This window comes from Rhinolophus sinicus, linkage group LG01, assembly GCF_036562045.2.
Source record: "Rhinolophus sinicus isolate RSC01 linkage group LG01, ASM3656204v1, whole genome shotgun sequence".
Lineage (NCBI taxonomy): Eukaryota > Metazoa > Chordata > Mammalia > Chiroptera > Rhinolophidae > Rhinolophus > Rhinolophus sinicus.
This window is the reverse complement of record NC_133751.1, coordinates 1,311,468-1,334,879: the sequence shown is the minus strand read 5'-3', so window position 1 is coordinate 1,334,879 and position 23,412 is coordinate 1,311,468. Positions and strand designations below refer to the sequence as shown.

Genomic DNA, 23,412 nt, shown 5'->3' with positions numbered 1-23,412 from the left:
AGGGGTCTTGTATGCACGACCAACAGGTGAGGAAGGAGACAAGAAAGTAAAGTGAGGAGCAGTGCCCACAAGCCACCGGGACCCTCCAAGTGTGACAAGAGCAGGGAGCGGGAGGGAGGACGTAGTACACAGAGCTCAGCTTCCAAGGAAGTTTATTACTTTTTCTACACATGATTGGAGACCAGTATAACCAATGGATGTGATTTTATACCCTGAAAAGTACAAATATAAATACGTTCTTAACACCTTTAATCAAACGGCCATCCTCATTTTTACATAGGAAAACATGTATCTAACCTCATCAGACTCGAACAATCCCTTTTTCAAGTCTATCAAAGGTCGTACATGTAAAAAGGGAGGCTGCTTCTCCTGACAAGTGCAAAGAATCACCTGGACATTTTGAGGGTAGAAGAAACTGCATTTTCTGTGAATGGCTGAAATTGGCAGGCGTTGAAAGCCAAGTCCGCGCGCAGGGTAGCGTTGGCCTGACGGAGGAGATGTGGTTTGGGGGTGCTTCCATCTGGCTGGTTCAGACAGCTCTGTCCTCATGAAGCACCCCTAACTCTCAGCAAACTTAGGGTTCATGACTGTCGTGGTAGCGCTCTTGAAAAGGGGATTATCCTGGTGAGAAAAGCCAATGGGACTTGTGAGAGCAGGGAGGGAGGAGGCAGGAGCCCACAGTTCTAACCAGGTTGACAGGGCTTGCGCACAGCAGGGGACACTCTGGGGGAGGGGGCAGGTGGGCCGCTGTGGAGGTCACACAGGGGTGGGTCCGAGGGACCAGCAGCCTGGCTCCCCGGGGACGGCCACTCACATTGTTCCACTGAGACTTGAGCTTCTCCTTCTCGAAGCGCTTGTACTCCCTGAGGTCGCTGATGTGGGTCAAGGCTTTCCAGATGACCAGCAGGAAGACCCCGATCAGCACAACTCCCGCCACGGTGCCTCCCACGATGGCAGCAACGTTGGGGCCCACTGGACACTCTGAGGTGAGGAAGCCACAACACTGAGCGTCAGGCCCTCCACGACTGCCAGGCCCCACGTGTGCCCCCAGCTCAGGTCACTGCACGGTGCTCAGGTTGAAGCTTCCCCACTGCCAGGCTCACAGACACAGGTGTGAGCCAACCGGCTGGCCCGGCCCCCAGCCAGGGAGGGGGCAGGGCTGGGAATAAGGCCAGGTCCTGCAGTTCCAAGTGAAATTGTGAGGACTCTTGTTTGCAGGGAAAAAGCGGCCCAGATTGCCAGCTAACAGGGCAGAGAGTGGACGGAGCATGGCTGTGGACAGGCTGTGCTCTCCAGGCCACTGGGAGGGCTCCCATTGTGGGGAGAGGAGCTGGGAGCAGGTCTCAGTCCTGCAAGTCCTGGTGGACGGCTGGCCCACGCATGGTGTGGTCACCAGGTGCCGGGCCTCCCAGCCCTGTGCTGTGTCCCAAGCTTCTCTGAGAGTTTGTGGGCTCCCTGCACACCTTGTCTAAAGCTGTTAGTCATTCCATGGGGGTCTATTTACCCTAAGTCCCTGTGTCTCACACGCTGTGTCGTCACTCAATGTACCTCCTCAAAACGTCCCTACTTGCCCCCCCCCCCACCTGCTGGGGCCTGTGGATCCTGCACCTGTCCCCTGTTCCTCCCAATCCCTTCCCTGTGTTCCATCCAAGGGCAGTGCCTACTCTGGTCCTTGCTGTGCCCAAGACCCAGCCCAGCCCACCCGATCCACCTCTGCATTTCCGTGCCTGGACCTCGAGCAGCTCCTTCGCAGGTATGCGCCCACCCGGCCCCTCCTGGGTCTTTGTCCAGGTTTTGAAAACACACTTCAGGTGTGTCGCTCGCTTTCCTGAAATCCTGCTAAGGGTGTCATGCTATGTTTGGAAAGAGACCCGAATTCTCCCCAGGACTCAGCGCCCCGTGCCTCCAATTGCACACCCTAATCCCATGTCTGGTCATTCTCTTCCTCTGGTCTGAACTGCAACGTGTCCTCCTCCCAGAGACCTTCTGTCCTCTGACCTCCGGGAGCAACTCCTGCCATCAGCTTTGCACCCTATGTCCCCAACTGCAGCGTCCACCCCGCCCCCATCTCAGTGCTGGTGTTCTGACGTGTTGGTAGAGGGCATCCCACCCCCTTGGCACATAAACCCCGTGAAGACAGGGTTGGCGTGTCCATGTCTGTACACTGCTGGGCCCAGGGTGTTCCCGGAGCCCAGCAAACCGACAGGGAGCAGCGCTGGGAAAAGGCAGTGCCTGGGCTCCCCGGGCCCCCTCCTCAGGGCTGAGCTCGAGCACACGCAGTGTCCACAGCCACACAGCTGCCCCTGGCCAAGCTCTGACACGCGGGACTCCAGGCCTCAGTCCGCATTCCCCAGTGATCACCTGGGCCATGTGTTCCCACTAGTGGGGTCGCGTCCCCTCGAGCCAGAGCACAAGCCATCCACTGCCTGTCACCCGTCTGAGGTGAGGCCAGGACTGTAGGAGAGGGCCCTGGTCCTGGGTGCCCGCCTCCCGCAGGGAAAGGCCCAGCCTACACAGCAGCCTCACCATCACCGGAGCCCTGGCTGCCATGTCATGCCCGTGGGGCCTCACCTCGGGCCTCATCCACGTGGATGTCGTATCCGTCCCTCCCATCCTGCTGCCACAAGGTGTAGGTCACCCAGCAGCCGTCCGAGTCACGCTCCTTACACTTCCGGGTCTGCTTGGGGGTGCTGAACCGACCTGCCTTGTGGGGCTCACTCAGCAGCTTCAGGTTCTGGCACTCCACACTGCAGTTCTTCCCGAAGGGGCCCTTGTCGAATTTCAGGCACTCGGCACAAGAGCTGTGGAGGAGCCACAGCGTGAGCGCGTGTGCAAGAGGGAGTGAAATGGTGCAAGAGAGCGTGTGAGAAGGTGTGAGACAGGATGTGTGAGGGTGGGAGGGTGTGCTGGTGTCTGGGCACCTGGGGGGGCTGATCCTGGGACTCTGGGGCTGAGCCCTGCTGCCTGTGTGGCCAGGGTAGGAGGGGGTGCTCCTGGGCATGAGGTGGGCAGGGACTGTGGGACATAGAAGCTTGACAAATGGGGCCCAAGACAGCCAATGACCTCCTGAGCTGGAGGACGGCAGCCCACAGGAAGCCCTGTGCCCTCTCGGGGCCTTGGGCAGGCAGAGGGTTTGCACTGGGGGCTCATGAGAGTGCCAGGATGGGTCCTGCCAGGGCAGCACTCACTCACATGTACTGGCCACAGAGCAATGGGCAGCCTTGGCACTCCTCGCAAAAGGGTGGCTGGTAGCCTGCGTCGCACTCACACACGTTGCAGCGGCACTGGCCACGGCCACTGCACACGGATCCCCGCGAGTTCCGGCAGCCTTTCGTGGACTGCTCGCACTGGCAGGCAGAGCCCTCGAAGCCCGGTTTGCAGAGGCACTTGCCACAGAAGCATTCCCCCCGATCTGGAAGACAGCAAGGCCACTGCAGAGTCACCCCCACCAGCCCCCAGACCCTCTGACCTGGGCCTCTGCTCACCAGGGCCCAGGCCAGACCTGCTGCTGCAGGCCCATCTGTCCTCACGGCCTCTCTGCCCGCCAGCTGGTGCTCACCGTCGCCCCCGCAGACTTTCCCATCATAGCGCTCGCAGTTGACATTGTCGCATTGGCAGAACTGCCCAAAGATCTTCTTATTGGGCACGTCACTTGTGTGGCACAGACACTGTCCACAGATGCAGTCCCCCAGCCCCGAGCAGATGATGGAGTTGTTGTCTTTACGACAGCTTCCTTCCAGTTCCTGGCTGCTGCGGCCCTGCGTCTGGCACTCACAATTCTTCCCAATGTAGCCAGCGTCGCACCTGGGCCGGAGGGACACAGGTCAGGGCATGGCGTGGGGTGACTGCAGGGGGGCGGGGAGCAGCCACCTCACCTGCAGATGCCACACTCCATGGAGCCTTTGTTGCTGCAGACGCTGCGGTCCTGGCTCACATCCTGGCACCGGCATTCACACTGCGGAAGGACACGCACAGTCACTGTGTCCGTGAAGCCCAGCGCCCGGATGACAAATGACTGCTCCTGGATGCACTCCGTGGCTGTGACCTTCACCTGGAAGGTGATCTGGGAAGGGAATGGCAGGGCTCAGCCAAGGCCAGGAAACCAAGGTTAACACCCCAGCTCCCAGGCATGGAGGGCGCAAGCCTCTCAGGGGTTGATGGAGGGAGTGGATGGAGGTGGGGGGAGGGGAAGAACACAGAACACTCCGAGTTTCTCCGGAACTTGGGACTTGAGATGAGGAAGTCAGAATGAGACATGGAACATGGTGGCAGCAGGCCCATGGTGCTTCCCACACCTGCCATCTCTGGCCTGGTCTTCGAATACTGCCCATCATACAGGCATTAAAAAAGGATCTTAAGAGCTGGCCCGGTGGCTCAGGTGGTTGGAGCTCTGTGCTTCTAAGGCTGAAGGCTGCCGATTCGATTCCCACATGGGCCAGTGGGCTCTCAACCACAAGGTTGCTGGTTCGATTCCTCGAATCCCGCAAGGAATGGTGGTAGGCTACGCCCCCTGCAACTAACAACAGCAACTGGGCCTGGAGCTGAACTGCGCCCTCCACAACTAACATTGAAAGGACAACAACTTGACTTGGAAAAAGTCCTGGAAGTACACACTGTTCCCCAATAAAGTCCTGTTCCCCTTCCCCAATAAAATCTTTAAAGAAAAAAAAGATCTTAAAGTGACTTTCTAAAGGACGTATATTTTGTCCCTAAATCCGGCATGCTAAGGTGCCCGAATCCCACAGGAGGCCCTAGGTTCTGGATGCAGAGTCGTGTTCTGACCCTGAATAAAGGGTCAAGATCACGCCCAAGAGGACCCAGTGGGACAGAGGCCCCACCAGCCACACACACACCTGACGGGGATGCCCCCACTAAGCCCCAAGGAGGGCTGGGCCAGCTTGTCAAGAGCAAGGCTCACGCCAAGTCAATTCAAATTAATTTCCACCTGGTACATTAACACAGGGCAGAAACATCAGGAAGAATGTATGTATAAGAAGCAGTTGGCCAACCACAAGGTTGAATAAGTTCCCTCGTGGATCACCCAGCATGAGGGGGAGATAGTTGTCTATAAGTTCACAGACAACATTCAGTAACGTGTTTGAAGGAATTTCGATGTCATATTTAAAAATGTAATCAAAGCAAGTATCTTACTGAATGTTAGTTCACAGCCTGAGAAAGGGAAAACGTAATTGCTATGGTCACGATACATTTAAAATATTAGGAAAACAACTCAGTGTTTATTTCTAAGCATCTGCTGGCCCATGCTTTAATGTCTCTCAAAAAGCAAAAAAAAAGAAAAAAAAAATCAGGAAAACCGCAACCCAGACGTGTAGGGTGTGGAAGGAACGCCCTTGTTCTCCGGGACTCGCTGTTCCAGCGTCTGCTTCCAGGGGGCGCTGTCATCCTGCAGTCGTTCTGTCCACACTGGGGGAGTCTTCTGGGGTGGTAGGTAGGATGCCCTGTGCAGGCCTGTGGAGGGCACCACCTGCTTCTGCCCTTAATACGTAAGACGTAAACCTACTCAAGTAGTGTTTGGCCTCAGAGAGGATTTTAAAGGAAGGGAACTGGACCATGGGTGGACCTTGGCTCCTGCCCTGTTGCCAGGGTGCACTTGCTTCTCCCTGTCACTGGGAAAGAACCTTCCAGACTGTTGGGATGGAGCTCACCGGGACGTTGATCTGGACGCCATCGCAGTCCCCTCTGGGCTGGTTCACCTGCGATTCTCCATTACTGCAGAAGGAGTCATAGGTGACTTTCAGGGTGGCGGGGAGGGTGCTGTGTTCCAGGAAGACTCTGGAGGAGAGTTTCTGTGGACAAAGAGCGGCTGCTGGTCAGGGAGGTCTTTCCTGCTGCCCCCAGGCCTCAACTGGTGATGGCTTCTACACACCTCCCGTTTCTCAATCCCTCCCTCTGCCCACACGCACACAGAGAGCCGGGTAGGTGCCTGGTCCTGTGCCCTGTGCAGGGGGCCGTGGGGCTACCCATGCCACAGCCTTGCCCTGAAGACAGGCCAATGAGGGGATGACATAGAGGCAGACCACAACCTCATGGCAACAGGGGCTTCACCATCCCACTTGCCACTGAATCCCCAATAACTGGCACAGGGAGGAGCTGGAAAACTGAGTGAGAAAGAGACAGAGAGAGATAGTCAGAGAGATGAAGAAAGAAGGGAGAGACAGAGAAAAGGAAAGAGAGAGAGATCGTCTGAGAGACAAATAACAGAGATAAAGAGAAAAAGAAAGACAGAGACAGAGAGCGATGGACACAGAGAGAGGGGCACAGATTGCGGAATGAGCCAATGATGGCAGCACCACCCATGCAAAGATGGGAACACCCACAGGCAATGTCTGGGGTGCACGTGGCCTGTTTGGGGGTTTAGGGCTCCAAGAAGGAACAAGAAGCCATCAGAACCTTCTCAACAGGGCTCTAACTTAATTCAGTGGCATCAGCATTTATGGGGTGCTCCCAGCGAGCTGTGAAGCCACCAGGAAGAGGACCTGGCACTTTTGTTTCAGAGAAGGGAGTAGTGTGGGAGGGTCTGGAGTGGCACCTACCATGCCACCAACAAGAGAGGACACAGCTGCCCTTTGGGCAGCCCTGAAGGCCTGAGGATGGCCCACAGGAGGCAGGGGCTCTCTTCTCCAGACCACCCTTCTGTTGACCAGCAGGGTCAGCACTGGGCGCCCGGGCCCCACCCACGCAGTGTGGGACTCACGTTGTAGGCGTTCTTAATGAGCTGCACCACGTTGCTGGAGTCTTCTGATAGCTCCCCGACGGCCGACTTGGGGATGATGTCGGTGAGCTTCTGTCAGGGTAGAAGACGGAGCATCACTGCGGGAACCCTGGGGCCGCGGAAACCTCAGCAACCTCCAGTTCACCACCCCCCAGAGGGCTCCATCTCGCTGGTGCAATGGTACAACACACCCGATTTCCTCCAGGATTTCAGACTGGGGATCGATCCTCTTTCATCCACATACATGTCACATGGCAGAAAGAGGCCTCGGGCTCCCCAACAGCAGGGTTCATGCCCCCAATTCCATGACCCGGTGTTGCCTTCAGCCCACACACCCGCCCGGCAAAAGGAAGCAGAGTCAGCCTGTGGTGACACTGGGCTTTGTCATCACCCAGCTGAAATGGCTGCGCCCCACCCTGTCTGTCACCACAGGCCACGGGTGCACGCACCTCGTACGTTCCCACCATTCTCTTGGTAACAGCAAAGATGGGCTGAATGTTGTTTTCGGCCAGTTTGTGTGCCAGCTGGCCCACCGATGGGTAGTCCTGGACAGGAGATGCCTGGTCAGTCACCCCGAGGCCGGGCCTGGCCGTCAAGGCCACCTGTCCCCACCACCCAGCAGAAACCACTGCCCAGGGCCCAGAGGCTGAGCCCTTCCACGTGCAGGACATGGGCCCTGCAGAACAATGTTGACAAATACATAAAATAGTAGGATTGTGAGAGAAATCAGTTAGATGGAGGCATGGTTTGGGGGACATTAAAATTGTGATGTGCTTTTGATCTAGGCACTGAAGAAACCTAGTGGCGAGTCATCACTCCCAGACACTTGAAGTAGAGCCAAGAGTAAGCAAGATTTTGAGGTGCCCACATTGCGGGGTGCTGGGGATTCCTCTGGCTCGATTGGGGCAGAATCTCAGACACCACCCTCAGTATGGGCACCTATTTTCGTAATTGAAGGACATTCTCAATTTCAGGCAGAGGTTCCCCCAAACCTCAGGTTTTACATTGATCCCCTCCAAGTCATGCACCCCTGAAATCTACCCACCAGCACCCTCCCCAGGAGTCTGTGGGCTTGGGGTAGAGGTCCCTGAGTTGTACCGTCTCTAAAGTCCTTGGCAGTGCCCAGAGTTTACAATTTCAGGGTACAGAACATCATTTCACAGTAGGCCAGGCAAACTCCTGTGAGGGCGTTCAGGTCCACGCTGCACCCCCAAGGCAGGGAATGTCTGAGTTCTCTGTGCCATTAACACTCCTCCACTCAGAGGGAGGGCCCCTTCCCGGCCTTCTGCACTCCCAGCTGTGCTCTGTCAGAGGGCCTGGAGCGACCCTGGCCTCCGGTCCCCCTGGGCAGAGCCACAGATACCTTCCTTCCCAGTCCCTTGTCTGTGCCCCTCCCTCCAAGGACTCCGGGGACGAGGCACTCACGAACTCATTGCTTCTTTTATACATGTTGTCCTCCAGGTGACAGTGGCCGTCATTGGGGGTCAGGATGGCGCCCAGTTTCCCGTCGCCCGCGATGTGGAAGCCGTCGTCCGTGGCAAATACCAGCAGCCGCGTGACGTTACGCCAGCCAATTTCCTTCTGAGAAGGAGATGGCGGGCTTACCTGCCTCAGTCTCCCCATGGGGCCATCACAGAGGAAAGGAGGTGAGGTGTCGTGCCTGCCCCCCTCTCCTGGGTTTTCCAGGGTGGAGGACCCACAGACAAGACCCAGGCCAGGACCAGCTTCTCGACTTAGGGTCTCCATGTCTGGTCCAGATTCCAGCGCCGAGGGGAGTGGGGGTGGGGGATTGGACGACAACTTCCCAATGCCCAAGTAAATGTGTGGGACACTGAGTGGAAGTGAAGTATGTGTTTATACTAAAAAACATTCGTCCTCTCAGGCCCAATCAGTGCAGACCTGGGACGAAGTCCTAAGGAACTGTTGGCAAAGAAGGAAAGAAAATACTCATAGAAATGTCTACCATGATGTAAATGCAACACGAAAGAGGAAGGAACCTTAAGGCTCTGAAATGGGGGATAGGAGAGACAGGCACATTTGCAACACGGATGTTGTCACAGTGAGTGTCTCTGTGATGCAAGGACAACAGGCCAACGACCCCAGAGCAGCTGGAAGCCGGGGTGCGGAGGCCGGGACCGCGTGGTTTCAAACACGGGTCGTTGGTGCCGTGGTACCATTTCCATAATACATGCAGTGGGTGGACTGAAAGGGCAGGGTGGCTGGGTGAGGGGCATGCAAGCTGGACAAGGCCACCTAGGCCACGCGACCTGGCAGAGCCTGGCGAGGACGCCTGTGTCCCGAGGGGCCCAGAGTTCGGGGATGGTTCTGCCCCAGGAACCGCCAGGACCCGGCCACTCAGTGGTCTCTCTTTGCAAGATCCTTTGCTCGCATTTAGGTTTCCGATGATCTGCCTGACTTCCCCATCAGATGACAGCACATCTGTGGGTGACTGGCAGGGCCCGGGGCTGGTTAGGTCCCTACGAGGCCCCTGGGTGCTGGTGGGTTCAGGCTGGGAGAGCCGAGGCGGGGCCTTACCGAGCACGCAGCGACCTGCATCATGGCGTCCAGCCCGCCCTCGGGCGCGTCCAGGTTCCCAGAAATCAGCTGCTTCCCCACCTCTGTCTGGAACTGGTTGGAGTTGTCGGTGAGACTCAGCACGTGCCTGAAGGCGAACGGGGCCTGGCACGCCTTCTCCTTGTTGGGGCACGGGTTCCTCAGCTTCTCGGGGTGTGTGTTGACGAAGGGGAGCACCGTCTTGTCCACAAAGGACCCGAAGCCTGAGCGGCAGCGTGGGGTGAGTGGGGTGAGTGTGGAGAGGGCACCGGTGGCGGGAGGGCGGAGCCCCAGGCCTGGGGCCACGGGGTGCAGCCCCAGGGTCCCTCCCCCTCCCCCATACAGCGCAGGGGAGAAAGTAAGAGGCTGTGGGCGTGGGGGTGTGCAGCTGTGTGTCCAAGCACGTGCACGTGTGTGATGGTGTACGCGTATGAGAGAGCGGCTTGGAAGGAGGTAGAGATGAGGGTGGGGTGTGCCCTGCTGCCTTACACACTCCTGAGCCTGACACACTTTGTCAACAAGACCCTGCTGTGTAGCACGGAGGCCCCTCAGCCCGGTGTTCAGAGCCTGCGTGTTCGCTGGGATTGTCTCTTTAATCATGTGATTTGGTGGTCTTTAATTTTGTAATAACTGGCACTGTAGGACTGTTGTCTTTTGAACATATCAAGGAACAAACAAAAAGAGAAGGCCAGAGAGGAGAGGGAGCGTGCACAGTGTCAGGAGGGCTAGAACCCGCGCGTGTCCTCAGCAAGAATGCCCCAGGACCCTGTGTGCGGGGCCCCCAAGGCTCTGCCCCTCAGGACGTGGGGCAGGGAGGTGTGGGCAGCAGGGCCGGGCGGGATTTGGGGCAGGACTGAGTGGGTCGGCCTCACCGATGCGGCCGGACTCGGTGATCTCGTTGAGGGCCCGGAGCAGGTCGCCCCCCAGCTTCTTGACGTTGATGAGGTCGTCGAGCATGGAGTAGGACAGGTCCATCAGGTAGTACAGGTCGATGGGGTAGCCCTTGGCACGCCTGAAGGTCACGTTGAACACAGCTGCCTGACCTGCCGCAGACATGGGAGGGAGTGAGGGGCAAGTCGGTTTGGTCAACACTGGTTTAAACAGTTACTCAGGCCGTTGGCTACAGGACTTCTCAGAGCACTTTACTCTGCCAGAGTTATCGGCCTTCTGAGAGGGGGAGAATGGTGTTCTCCAGATGATTTTTCTCCCTTTTGCAAAGAACAGAGAACATGGGATTAAGAGATTCAGTCCCCAACTGCAGACCCCCAGCTGGGGCCAAGCTTACCTGGTCTCAGGGAGAGCGTCACTGTCTGTGGGGACAGCTGCTTCTGACTCCCCTTTTGGTTGTCCTGGCTCCTAACAACGCTCCTGGGGTCTATGATTTCATCAGCCTCACATTTCATAGAGAGTAGCTGCTCCCGTGTGTCACAGCGAATGGAGTCAGGCTGCCCTGGCCCGGTGAAGTTCTAGGGGTGGGTGGGAGGCAGCTGTCAGGAGGGGGCAGGAGGAAATACAGGGCTGAACCCCCTCATTTGCTCCGGGATGCAGATGTCCCTGTGGTGCGGGGACAGGGTGGGGCCTAGACAACTCCTGGGAGACAGCCCGCCCTCAGATGGCCTCTCCATGAGGCTTCCAGACCACAGCAGAGCTGGGGGCGGGCAGTTCTCCCGCGGCCTCCAGCAGCAGAGAGCACTTGAGAACCAACATGTCAAGCCCAGGCTGACCGTTGGGCAAACCCTCCATAGCCCAGAGCCAGGAGCAGCCTCACTGAGCGTCCGGCCAGTGGTCCTACCCTCTCCATCAGTAGAGCCTTTGTGGGAGGGAGTGGTTCTCTCCTAAGGGCACACGGGTGTCCCCTCCCAGCCTGCGTGGCAGCATGGAGGTACCTCAGGGTACCCGGAACACAGGCCAGGGCTCTGGGCCAAACCTCTCACAGTCCAGAGGGAACGGGGCCCGAGGGGAGCAGGGGGTCCTGGGACCGGGGTGCTTTCCTCATGACCATTTTGCCCCCATAAAGGCTCCCTGGGTTCTAACATGGCAGGAAAGAGAAGGGACCACAGTGGGTGGGTCCTGGCGCTGGGCCAGAGCAGGCTGCACCCAGGGCAGGGCATGCTAACACGAATAGCTGCTGAAAGCATATTCATATCTGTGCTTTCTTTCTCAATGGAGACTCAGGGGAGTCACCAGACAGCCAAAGGCTGGCTAGGTGCAGGGGCTCAGGGACATGGTGCAGGGGCAGGGGAGGGGCTGTGCTTCCTGAACTGCCACTGCACTGTCTCTCTATTGGAACCCCGTGAATGCCTTAGACACTTGAGAAATAAAATGAATAGGAATGGAGAAGGAAAAACCCCAAGATGTAATCACACGAACAGTTGGCCCTACAGCATTTCAAATGACTGTGCTAAGCTTACAACGGGGGTGGGGGCTCCACCCTGAGAGCTGAGAGGGACGTGTCCAGCCCACCCAGTGACCACCCCCTCAGAAGGAGGAACACCGACCACACCAACTTCTCCCTTGGGTTGCCCGGGGCAGCGGTGTGGGCTGGCCACTCTGAGAGGCCTGTCCTCTGTGCGTCATAGGATTGAGACAGTGAAATGATTGTGGCTTCTCATCAAAGGGAACAGGAAGCCTCAGAGAATGGCCTGATTCTGCGGCTGGGCCACAGTGGGGACAAGTATGCAGCATCTAATACTGCAGAGTAAGAAAGGGCTTGCAAAGGAGGCTGGGGACACCAAGGTCACAGAGCCAGCCTAGAGGAGAGCCCTGTGGTCCTCTTTGGAACAATTTGAGCATGAAAACGACAAAATGGCAGTGATAAGTTATAAGCTACCGAATACAATAAAAATCTATGGGTTTTTATGTACTGGGTTTCCCCGAAAATAAGCCCCAGTTAAGATCGTCAGCCAGACGGACACATTTAGTACGTTATGACAATGTTTCAGAAGAAGATGACATGACTGTACTTGAATAAATGTAGATTGTTGTACATGAAAAAATAAGACAACCTCTGAAAATACTCCCTAATGCGTCTTTTGGAGCAAAAATTAATATAAGACCCGGTCTTATTTTCGCAGAAACACGGTATAAGAGATAGAAAGAGAGGAAGAGAGGTAGAGAGGGAGGATGGGAGAAAGAGAGAGAAAGAGAGGTTAGGGGAAGGAAAACTCTCCTGACATCAGAGGCCATAAGAAAGAGTCAATGAGGGGCCAGCCCGGTGGCTCAGGTGGTTGGAGCTCCGTGCTCCTAACACCGAGGTTGCCGGTTCGATTCCCACATGGGCCAGTGAGCTGCACCCTTCACAACCAGACTGAAGACTATGAGCTGCCACTGAGCTGCCAGTGGGGCAGAGGGATGGCTCAGTTGGTTAGAGCGCAAGCTCTCAACAACAAGGTTGCCGGTTCAATTCCCACATAGGATGGTGGGCTGAGCCCCTGCAACTAAAGATTGAAAACAGCAACTGGACTTGGAGCTGAGCTGCACCCTCCACAACCAGACTGAAGGACAATAACTTGGAGCTGATGGGCCCTGGAGAAACACACTGTTCCCCAATATTCCCCAATAAAATGTATTTAAAAAAAAAATTGGGGCCGGCCCGGTGGCTCAGGTAGTTGGAGCGCTGTGCTCCTAACGCCAAGGTCGCAGGTTCGATTCCCACATGGGCCAGTGAGCTGCACCCTCTACAGCTAAGATTGTGAACAACAGCTCTCCCTGGAGCTGGGCTGTGGTGAGCAGCCGGAGCGGCTGTGTGCTGCCAGGGCTGCCATGAGCTGCTGTGAGCGGGTCGGTGGGGGGGAGCGCAAGGCTCATAACACCAGAATGGGCCAGGGAGCTGTGTCCTACACAGTTAGACTGAGAAACAACTGGCTTGAACCGGAGGGGGGGGGTTGGGGGAGGCAGAAGAAGAGGGGGCAAAAACGTTTAAAAAAACTGTGTGTGTTCAGAACCTCAGGGCCCCCCAGGAGAAGGGGGATGTGGCCAAGAACTTGGGGTCCTCAGGGAGGGTGCCTCTCCTGGAGGAGGGTGCCCTGGGACAGGAGCTGTGACTCAGGGACACGGAGTTACCCTGTGCCCTGGTTGTGCTGGGCCTCTGCTTTCCTTCCCAGGGGTCTCACCCTAAAACATAAGACAAGAGGGACTGAGGGTCCCCGTAGGGAACTTCTGCACTTCCTGTCCGTACTCTGAGGGCTGCACCACCTGTCAACTCCCCGGGACATGTCCCTGCCTCCTGCATCAGGGGCCCAGGGCACAGCACTACAGCGCTGGCCGGACCTAGCACAGTGTCACTCAGTCAGACTCCAGGCTGCCCTGGGACAGGGCCTGTCTGTCTGTCCTCAGTGTGGCTGGGCTGCTCCCACCACACTGTGAAAGGAGCCTGGTGATGGTCCTGGGTGCCCGCAGTTTCAGAGGCAGAGAAAAGCGGTCCATCCCAGGAGGTGGGAGGGCGGGCCTGGCCGGACAGGCGTGAGGCTCTTACCAGCTGCTGGCACCAGGCACAGCCAGGCCCCGATTGGATGCAGTCCTGGCAGGTGTTGACCTTGTACTTGGTACACTCCTGGGAGAGGACTGGGGATGAGAGAGACGGGCTCAGTGAGCGGGACTCCCACACGGAGAGCCAGCCAGCACACGGGGCTGCAATGAGGGGTGGGGTGGCTGGATGACGAAGCCTGCACGGAGGGGGTGGCTGCACAGGGAAGGTCAGCAGGAGGACCCAAGGACGACGGGACAAACCCAGGGGCATGTGTCTGCCAGGTGCCAGGGAGGGGCTGATCCTTCCCAGACTGGAATGTTCTGCAGAACTCACCAGACCCGAGGGAGAGCAGACCCGCCAGGGTGAGCAGCAGCGAGTGCTGACGCAGCATGTCCTGTGGAGGGAGAGGTCTCGGTGACAACTCAGGACCCCAGACTCTGTGGCGAAGTGCCAGAGGGGCCCCTCCACGCCAGCCTGGAGCAGCACTGGGAGGCCTGTGCCTGCTGCTGGGGTGTAAGCTCGTGAGGCCAGTAGAGGTCAGTCTCCCTGAGTGCCCTGCAAGGGGGCTGCATGCCGGCAGGAAAGGGGCCCAAGTGGGGCAGCTGGGCTGCCATACACCTGAGCCCACCGGCCCTCCTGTGACACACACGCACAAACACACACATACAATCACACCATGTGCATGCCATCATATACACGTGCACACGCATGCTGGCTTCCTGGGGGGGCGGGGGCCAAGGCTGAGAACTCTATAGCTGGCTGTGGCTTTGATGTGACACAAAGGAAACTCTTAGGCAGGAGGCAGCGGGCAGGAAACAAAGATCAACACAGTTTATCCTAAATGTGATGTGAATGCCAGCCACTCTCCCCAGGGCGGGCCTCTGAGGCTCCTGGGGTGCCGTGTCCCCCAAAATACTGTCCCACGCCAGTGGGCCAGCAGGGGGACCGTGGAGCCCTAATTGGGGTCGGTCTACCTAGGCTGGCAGAGGGCCCAACGTGGGGTCCTCCTGGGGCCTGCCCGTGCTGAGGACCAGGTGGTCCCTGCCATGGCCTGTGGGGTTCTGGGTATGCATGTTCCCTGAAAGGGGCTCTGGGTGTGCCCCGCTGGTGGGTCCTGCCCTCCCCTCTGCTCTCCTGCCCAGCCCCAAGTTCCTATCTCTTTGGAGGTGACCCTGCTCCCTGTTCCCCACAATATTATACTCAGGTCCCAGAAATATCAAAACCTCCCATTTGGGTCAAAAGCAGAACTCCTGCCTGCTCTGGCTTCTGGGTCATAGTAGCGACCAGCCAGGGAGGCAATTTCAGTTCACTCCAGGCCCCCCATTTGTGAAAGCCCCCATGTCGCCCCATTGTGGGCCACACGGTTCAGGCCAAGGCTGGCTGGCCTCGGCTCTCCCTCTGGCTCCCCCTAAGTTTGACAGCTGGACTTGTGCCCCAAGTGTGCCTACTGAACCCTCAGCTGACCTGCACTGCTCCAGGGCGCAAGGCCCAGTCGGCCTCAGGCTAGCACCCCACTTCTGGGGCTGAGGCTGCTCCAAGTAGAGGGCAGGGAGCCCCGTCCCCACATGTCCCAACCGCGCCGATGGTCCAGCAGGGGGAGCAGGCCTGCCTCAGGGCTCACTCTGTGTGGGTTTCCTCTGCGTGATGGGGGTTACAGGCCTGCACCCTGCTCTAGGAGGACTGGCTTGGATGGTAGTTGTATGTACAGGGGTCTTAGCACCTGGCACCTGCAGGCCCTGGACTCAGCAAGGACAGCTGGTGTGAGAGCGAGTGGGCAAGCGGGAGACCCAGGGCTGAGCCAAGGAGAGAGGGCAGGGCGCGGTCCGAGCTCAGCCACCTAAACCCAGGCCTGGGGAGCTCCTGCACAGGCAGTCCTCTGATGTCCCGATGCCCCTTTCCCCTGCCATCTGATGCCTGGGCGTCCACCGCCCCAGCCAGGCTCCAATCTCCCCAGATATAGGATGAGCCCCTCACCAAGACTCAAGGTACAAAACCCCAAGTCAGGCAGCTTGAGAAACCCCAGACCCAGCGGCCTGTGAGGACCTCACTCCTCCCCACCAGGAGAGAGATGGGTCAACGGAAGGCAACTCAGGAAGTGGCGTCACCAAGTGCCCTGCACCAGCCAGCTTCCTGAGGCCCTGCACCAGGCTCCATCCTATCCACAGCCAGTCACCCAGTGAACGCAGCTAAGGAGGGCCCCATCTCACAAGGGACAAAGCGCTAAGTCAGGTTCTGAGATGCGGAAAAGAGCAGTGAAGAAAAACAGAGACTATTCCTTCCAAATCACACACCCTCACATGAAAAAATATCCATATTTGGTAAAAGATAAGAAAAAGAGGAAACATTAGAAAACAAACACAACTTGAGCAAGAAGCAGAGGGAAGCAGAGCATCTCAGTCAGGACAAGAAGCTGGTGTCAGATCGGGTTTCTTGCCAGAGACGCAGCTTTGGCCAAAGTGCAAAGTCTCCGACGAGGCCACTCGAGTCCCTGGCCTCACTGAGCGTCAGCACTTCACATGGAAGCCTGCCCTTGACTGCCGTCGTGGGGTCAGAGAATAAACCCACCTTACTTACAAGAGGTGCCAAACCAAGTAACAGAGAGCAGCAAGCATAGTGGCAGCCTGTGGGAAAGTGAAAAGAAAGAGAACGCAGGGGTCCCTCCTCACCCCGGGACTGGACGATTCATGCTGTCTCATGGAGGAAAAAAGCCAATGTCTACAATGGGTCTAAAAGAGACCTTAGCCTTTTTAAACCAAAATGTGACAGGATCTTTTTTATCTTTTCTATATCAACACCAAAGAGAACTGGACAGAACGCGGCTCCAGGGGGGCTCCCACCACCTCAGATTTCGGGGGTCCAGACTGAGCCAGGGGACACACAGGGCAAGGGGCCCGAGAGGACACAGCCTACAGTTCGCTGACCCTCCAGCACCACGAGACATTGTCCAGGCTCCTGCAGACACAGTCGCAGCTGTTAATTCACTGTCAGTGAAGACCGAGAGTGGAAATTTGAAGGGCCACAGTTTCTGACCAAATGGAATAAAAGCAGACCTCCCACCACACACATTAATCAAAAATTTTAAAACACTGCTGAATATCTCTTAAGTTAAAAAGGAAATCAAACTTACATTTACATACTTTAGAAAAGGTGATGCAAACATCCTGTGTGCAGTGCGATGGCATTTAAGGGGACATGAGGCCGATCCTTAAATGCTTCAGTTGTGGGTGAAAAGGGAAGTTGGCACATGCCCAGGCACGGAGGATCCAGGAATGAGAGAAAGAGCAGCAAAGCTTTGGTAGCAGAGGCAGGAAACACACAGGGAAGGGCAGAAGGTGGTAAACGAAAAAACAAACAAAAAAGCAAACATTGATAATTGCATCGAAACCTGTTTCCTGGAAGAGAAAATGTGTGACAATCGCCACGGAGCTTTGAAAGGAAGAGTCAAGCGGGGAGGCGCGTGTTACTTTCAGGGCTGTGAACGTGCTAAGGAGCTTCGGGTCCACCACACAGCCAGGGGCCCAGTGAGGGAAGAGAGTGGGTTGGACAGCGGCCTGAGCAGAAACGCGCCGTCCTGGGAAGGGTGCTCTCCCAGCAACCACGCACCTTGGTGCCTGGTGACTATCAGGGGCACACCAGCATGGCACCCTTCCCACCACGACCAGGTACATTCAGTTTTAGGAAACAAAACGATAAAAGAAATAGACGAATGTATATCTCAGAGTAAGGAAACCTGAGGGAAAAAAGGTAAAGAAGATAGATGACTCTGAAAGAACAAATTGGTACATAAAAAATTGAATTGATGAAAATATTTAATTACTACTATCTAATGTCAAAGGCGAGTGAGTGGTAATCCTCATCTCCAAGGAGATCTGAGACATGGATTAACAAAAGGCAAGCGGCCCCGAGTAAAGGCTGTGGCTGGAACAGACAATTCACAAAGGAGGACACACAACCGGCTAACAAACTGGCCAAAGTCTCCCTGGCACGTGTTCAGGCGTAACAACAAAGTGACTGCATTTCTCGTCTAGCTATCGAACGGAAAATGTTGTGAACACTTCTGGTGCCCACCCCAGGGAAGCCGCACAGCAACGAGATGTGCAAACAGCTTGGTTTCCACGGTAAAAAAGTGACTATGAGAGACCAGGAAAAAGGTAAATGTGCCGAGCCATCCAGGTTTCTGTCTTGGTGGTGCCACTGTACGTTTTGCTCATTTTCTTCATTGTTTCTGTTTGCATTTTCCAATCGTTCTACAATAAACATATGGAATGGTTTTTTGTTTTTTTGTTTTTGTTTTTTTTAAGTTCATCCACCTAAAAAAATCTGAATTTCATGGTGGTTGATGAATTGCCCTGAAGTTTGCTCTCCAGATTCCAAACGCTGTCAGTTTTCTGTCCCTTCTGCCAGCATTTGTGAGGCCGGTTACTCCATGGTGGTGGGAAGAGCTGACACAGCTGCCAGCTGGCAGGGACCTCCCTGCTGGGACGCCTGTTCATAGGTGGCTCACGCACTCTCTCTCTCACTCATCCATACACTGAGCAGGTGTCTGCCCATCTCTTCTCTGGGCACTGGGATTCTGACCTCTGCCGAGACCTTGCAGCACCCTTCCCCCCACACTCCCATTGAATTTCCCTCACGCGCGAAAGCCCACATGGCCACATCCTTATTATTTAAAATTAATTGGGGGGAAGCGCTGTTCCCAGGAGCTGACTGTGAGTGCCCCCAGCTCCTGGAGCACTGGCAGAGAACGTGGCCCCAGCTGGGGTGCACTCAATGGCCCGCTGCTCCGGCATGTCCCTCCCAGGCAGGGGCCTAGCTTGGTGAGGGCTCGCTGTCCCTGCGGCTGGCTGCAGCCCCTGCCTTGGGTCCTCAGCCACCAGGAAGCCCCCAGACCATTTCTAGCTGTAGCCCAGGCTGCAGCACCCTCAGGTGACCCTCTCCCCAGAAGCTTCCAGTACAGCTCAACCATACCACGTGGGCACACAGGTCTCTGCATCTCAGACTGGCCGGATCTGAACATCCAAGAGGCCCGACCCCCATCCCAACCCCACGGCTCCTGCCAAAGGGGAAGAGGCTGGGACTCACTCTGTGATACCTCCTGGGTGGGGGTCATTAGCTTTGGGAGGCCCTACATGGAGGAATGGGGGTCACGGCAGACATGGCCAGTCTTCACAGGGAGCTTCCACCAGTGGGTCCTGGTCCCTGCCTGGACAGCCATTCAGGACTGTGGGTCCCACAGTAACACGACTGGGCATTGCCCACAGCACCCGCCCTGCTGGCCTGGCTACACACTACACTCATGGCCTCAATTCACTCACATCCACGGGGGGCTGGGGGGTGAGGGGGGCAGTGTGCCTGCTCCCCACTCCACAGGATGGCTTGGAGAGGGTCAGTCCCTTCCCCAAGCCACATGGCCAGGACAGATGCCGGGACTGGAGCCCACATCAGCCTGATCCCAGGGATGACACTCTCAAACCCACACCCAGCAGCTGAGTGACTGTGCACAGGCCATGTCAACCCTCTGAGCCTCAGCTGCCTGTCTCGTTACAGAGCAGCAAGGATGCGATCATGGCGAACTCCATGTACCAACTTGGCTGGGCCACAGGACCCATGTATTTGCCCACACTCTGGTGTAGATGCTGCTGAGAAAGTGTTTCTCACATGAGAGTAACACTGAACCACTGAACTCGGACTGAAGCAGACTGCCCTGCACAGTGTGGGAGGGCCTCACCCGGTCAGTTGAAGGCCTGCAGCGTCTGAGGTCCCTGGAGGAGGGAATGCTGCTTCCACAGGCTTTCCAGTTCCAGCTGCAGCTCAGACACATCCCTGGGTCTCAGGCCTGCCCTGCAGAGTTTGGGTTTGCCGGGTCCCACAATCACATGAGCCAATTCTGCAAACTAACTCTGTCCCTGTACACACTCATGCACGCACACACTCACACTCATGCACACATACACTCTCGCCCACACATGAGCACACACACACAGTCACACTCACACATGCATGCCCCATACACACACGTGCACACACACACACTCACATTCACACACACACTTGCATACATGCATGCAAGCACATGCACAAACACACACTCACAACACACATATTGGTTCTGTTTTCTGGAGAACCCTGACTTCGCAGAACCCAGGGTCGGGGAAACTTGCTGGGGGTGTGTTTCACAACCTCAGAGAGAGCGGAGGTGAGTGGGCCATGGTGGCTTCCTGCTGTGCAGGTTCTAGAGGCTGCGAGGGCACAGCTGCATCCCTTCCTCACCCCATCACAGCTGTGGGGGGTGGCAGCACACCTCCCACAGAGCCCAGATGACCCCGGAAGCTGGGCTCTGCCTGCTCCCTGACTACCTGGGGCCCTGCTACTTGACTGCTGGGAGGGTGAGTGGCCTGGACACCCTCAGCTTCAGAGGTGGGAGCCCAGGGCCAAAGCACAAAGGCCTGCCCAGGTCACAGGCTGGGCAGCTCCGGGCATCGACTGTGACTGCCAAGACTCGCGTGGCCTGTGACACCACATCACCAAGACATCCACACCGATGGTGGAAGCAGCTGGAAATCACCAGCCCAGTCAAGGGCTCCCACTCTGCCTGTAGTATCCCCTGACTGAGAGAAAAGGGGCTGGAGAGCTCTTTCCTGCCCCCAGGAGCACTGAGCAGCACCCCTCTCACTTCAGGCCCCCACCTCCCAGTGCAGTGGCTGTAGCCAAATGCAGACTCCAGATAGCCCACTTGGTAGGAAGCCCACACGTAGAGAGGAGGTGCCCGAGTTGTCTGGGACAAGTGGGGTCTGAAGATCACAGGGCCGTCTGCGGCTCGGGCACCTGCCCCACCCACTGTCTGCCTGTCTTCTGAGGCTCGGGCACCTGCCCCACCCACTGTCCGCCTGTCTTCCGCAGAGCGTGCTTGGCACATGCCCTCGATTGGGGCCCCACCCCTGGTCACAGGCAGGGTGTGAGGTTTGATGATGACAAACTGAACAGTATTGTTCCAGTTCTAGTTTGTGTAGAGGAAAACAGTGACGACAGCTAGCACCCTGACCTGCCCTGCCTGGTGGGTGTCACCCGGACGTCACCACCAAGAGACTGAGAGCCTCAGAACTGGGGGTTTTCAGCATGGGCAGGCCCCTTACCCACTGGGTGAACATAAGTGGTATTAACCCCTTGCAGGCAGTGTTCTCATCTGTGAAATGTAGCGAGCCACCCCATGACGTCACCCCAGGCAGCACTGGGGACACTCACAAAGTGACAGGTGTGCACAAAGGTAAGCCCCCCAGACGTGTTCCACAGAGCTGGTGGGGCCTCAGCCACGTGAGGTCGCCAAGGGCTCACTGCTGCCCTGCCCAAGGGCAAGCACCAACCCCAAGCCCTCAGAACTCAGCCTGGGACTGAGCTGCCCCTGCAGGAACCCTCTGGACACAGGTCCCCTTTGCCCACATGTCCCTACACCTCCATCGCCCGGCAGCGAGTTTTGAATTCTACGTTTGGCTATAGAGTCAGTTGGAGGAGGTGAACTATGGGCTGACCGCGCGCAGCCCTCCCACTTCACAGACGGGTGACCAAGCGCCCGCTCATGTCACACTCTTCCAGGGTGGGACAGGATGCAGACCTGCCCCTCCCAACCCCTGGACAGCGCGTGCCTCCTCAGCAGAACCGCTGCAAACCACTGGACAGTCTCTTCCTCACGACGAAATCTCCAGGTAATAAACGTGTCTTGGTGCAGGCCTGCTGTGCACAGGCAAGCTGACCACTGCTGGGCAGGGCACCCACTCGGGTTTCAGCACAGACACTTGAGGCTACTGGAGCGGCATCTGGCTGCCCAGCCGGCTCCTCAGGAAATGCCTTGATTTTCTCCCTGTGGGGAGCACTCGGGTGACCCTGACTCCCCTCTGCCAATGCTTGTCTCATCTATTTGCTCACTGGCACATGCTGAGTTGCAGTGAGTCCCCACATGGCCTGGGCGCGGCCAGCCCTCAGTCACCCCTCCCCCCCTACCCCCAAGGTCAGGCATCCACAGAGTAAGGCCCTGTGGCCTGCTCCTGATGGGCTCAGCCTCTGCCATGCTAGGACCTCCTACTGGACTCCCTGAGGCTGCAGGGCAGCCCTGGCACAGGCCCCAGACAAGCAGTGGCCAAGTGCAGCCCTTGTGGGGTGAGGACCCCTGCATCACGGAGCTGCTGGGTCACAGATGGACTCCCGAAGCGTCTCAGCAGCTCTCCTCTGCGATTCCCCAGCACCTGGCCACCTCACTGCACACAGACCCTACGCCCTTGGCCAGGGGAGGACTCACGGTCCCCTGCCCCTCCCATCACGCTGTCCCCCCTCCTCCAGCCTGTGGTTCCAGGTCTCTCAAAGGAGGGGAGCGCTGGGCATGGCCTCCCACCAGCAAGCAGGTGCAGGGAGACCAGCAGGGGCCAGCAGTGGGGACCCCACACGACAAACATACACACTCACCGGTCAGGGTGAGAGGACAGGGCTTGGGTGCCAGGGGCAGGTGGGCTGGAGGAGGGCACAGCAGTGTGCGGTCGGGGCTCAATGAAACCGGGCTCCAAATGCCCCCACCCCGACCCCAGGAGACGGTGGGACAGGCCTCCAGTAGCCAGGGTGTGGGAGGTTTAGGTCACACACCCAATGCCTGTCCGCCTAAAACTCAACTGTCACCAGTGCTTTCACGTCTTCAGGCCTGAGCTTGTGAACCGCTGAGAAACCAAGAGAAGCAGTGGACACACCACAGAGAGACCACGCTACGTACACGTTCACAATACACATACGCACTCTCAGACACATGGGCACAGACTGGGGCAGACCAGCCCAGGCAGCGGTGCAGGCGTGAACAGAGGATGGGGCTGATTCAGGCAGAAAGAGGAAGAAGCTGGCGAGGCCCCACTGCCCTCTTCCCCAGCCCGGCTTGCCCAGCTCTGCACCCGCCAGCCAGGGGGCTTGCCTGCCCCCCAGTCTCCTCCTGCCTCTGCCGGGCTTCCCAGCCCCCATGTCAGGGGCTCAGCAAGTGTCTGTGGCTGTTGGGAGACATCGACCTGGAAGCTGAGGCCTGGTTTCTTACAGACACCTCCACGAGTCCGCACAGCTCTGCCCCTCGCTGATCTTAGTAAAGGGGCCTGGAGTGGACGATCCCAGGGCAGGTGACATGGACCAGGGCCCACAGGGCCCCTCCAGGGCTGGGCCACCTAGAACTGCAGCCACACCCAGGGAAAAGCCACCGGCTGAACTGGCCCCTCTTACTGAGACCAGCCTAGACACAGGGGCTCGGTTCACTCACCCCGCTTGATGGCCTGGTGACCGTGGCAGGGACTTACGGCTGGGCTGGCAGGGGCTTCTGCCCTCTCTTTCCCAGGCTGGTTCTGCGGCACGTCTGGGATGACACTGGCCAGCAGAGACCTTGACGGCGAAGGCTTCCTGTTCAGTTGCAATTGGGCACAATTGGGAGGAAGCTGTTACGTTTGGGAGATTGCACCACGTGTGGCCCATGAACCCTCCCTCCCCCTCATGGGCTCCCAAGGGGGGAGGTCAGAGGAACACCTGTAGAAGCCAGATGGGAGATAACTTTCATTGTGCACATTACAGCCAGAAGCAGAGGGATGTGAAAGGAGGGATAACTACAGGGAGGGGGGGGTCCAAGGCAGCACCAGAGCAAGAGAGC

General features: G+C 57.3%; 1 protein-coding gene across 2 annotated transcripts; it reads right to left on the bottom strand.

Annotated features, from left to right (window-relative positions):
• Nucleotides 1-135: 135 nt before the first annotated feature.
• Nucleotides 136-23,170, bottom strand: ITGB2 (integrin subunit beta 2). Of its 2 annotated transcripts, none has more exons than XM_019715734.2 (16): nucleotides 23,032-23,170; nucleotides 14,088-14,148; nucleotides 13,761-13,849; nucleotides 10,572-10,752; nucleotides 10,159-10,329; nucleotides 9,269-9,510; nucleotides 8,159-8,314; nucleotides 7,183-7,278; nucleotides 6,716-6,805; nucleotides 5,667-5,807; nucleotides 3,876-4,063; nucleotides 3,560-3,804; nucleotides 3,193-3,412; nucleotides 2,572-2,801; nucleotides 815-981; nucleotides 136-621 (listed from the first exon to the last, which is right to left on the bottom strand). In XM_019715734.2, the coding sequence occupies exons 2-16, from the start codon at nucleotides 14,143-14,145 to the stop codon at nucleotides 559-561; spliced, it is 2,337 nt and encodes a 778-aa protein (XP_019571293.2). In that variant the 5' UTR covers nucleotides 14,146-14,148; nucleotides 23,032-23,170; the 3' UTR covers nucleotides 136-558. The 2 variants fall into 2 exon arrangements, with proteins under 2 accessions (XP_019571293.2, XP_019571294.2); XM_019715735.2 differs by having other exon boundaries at nucleotides 23,069-23,163.
• Nucleotides 23,171-23,412: the final 242 nt, after the last annotated feature.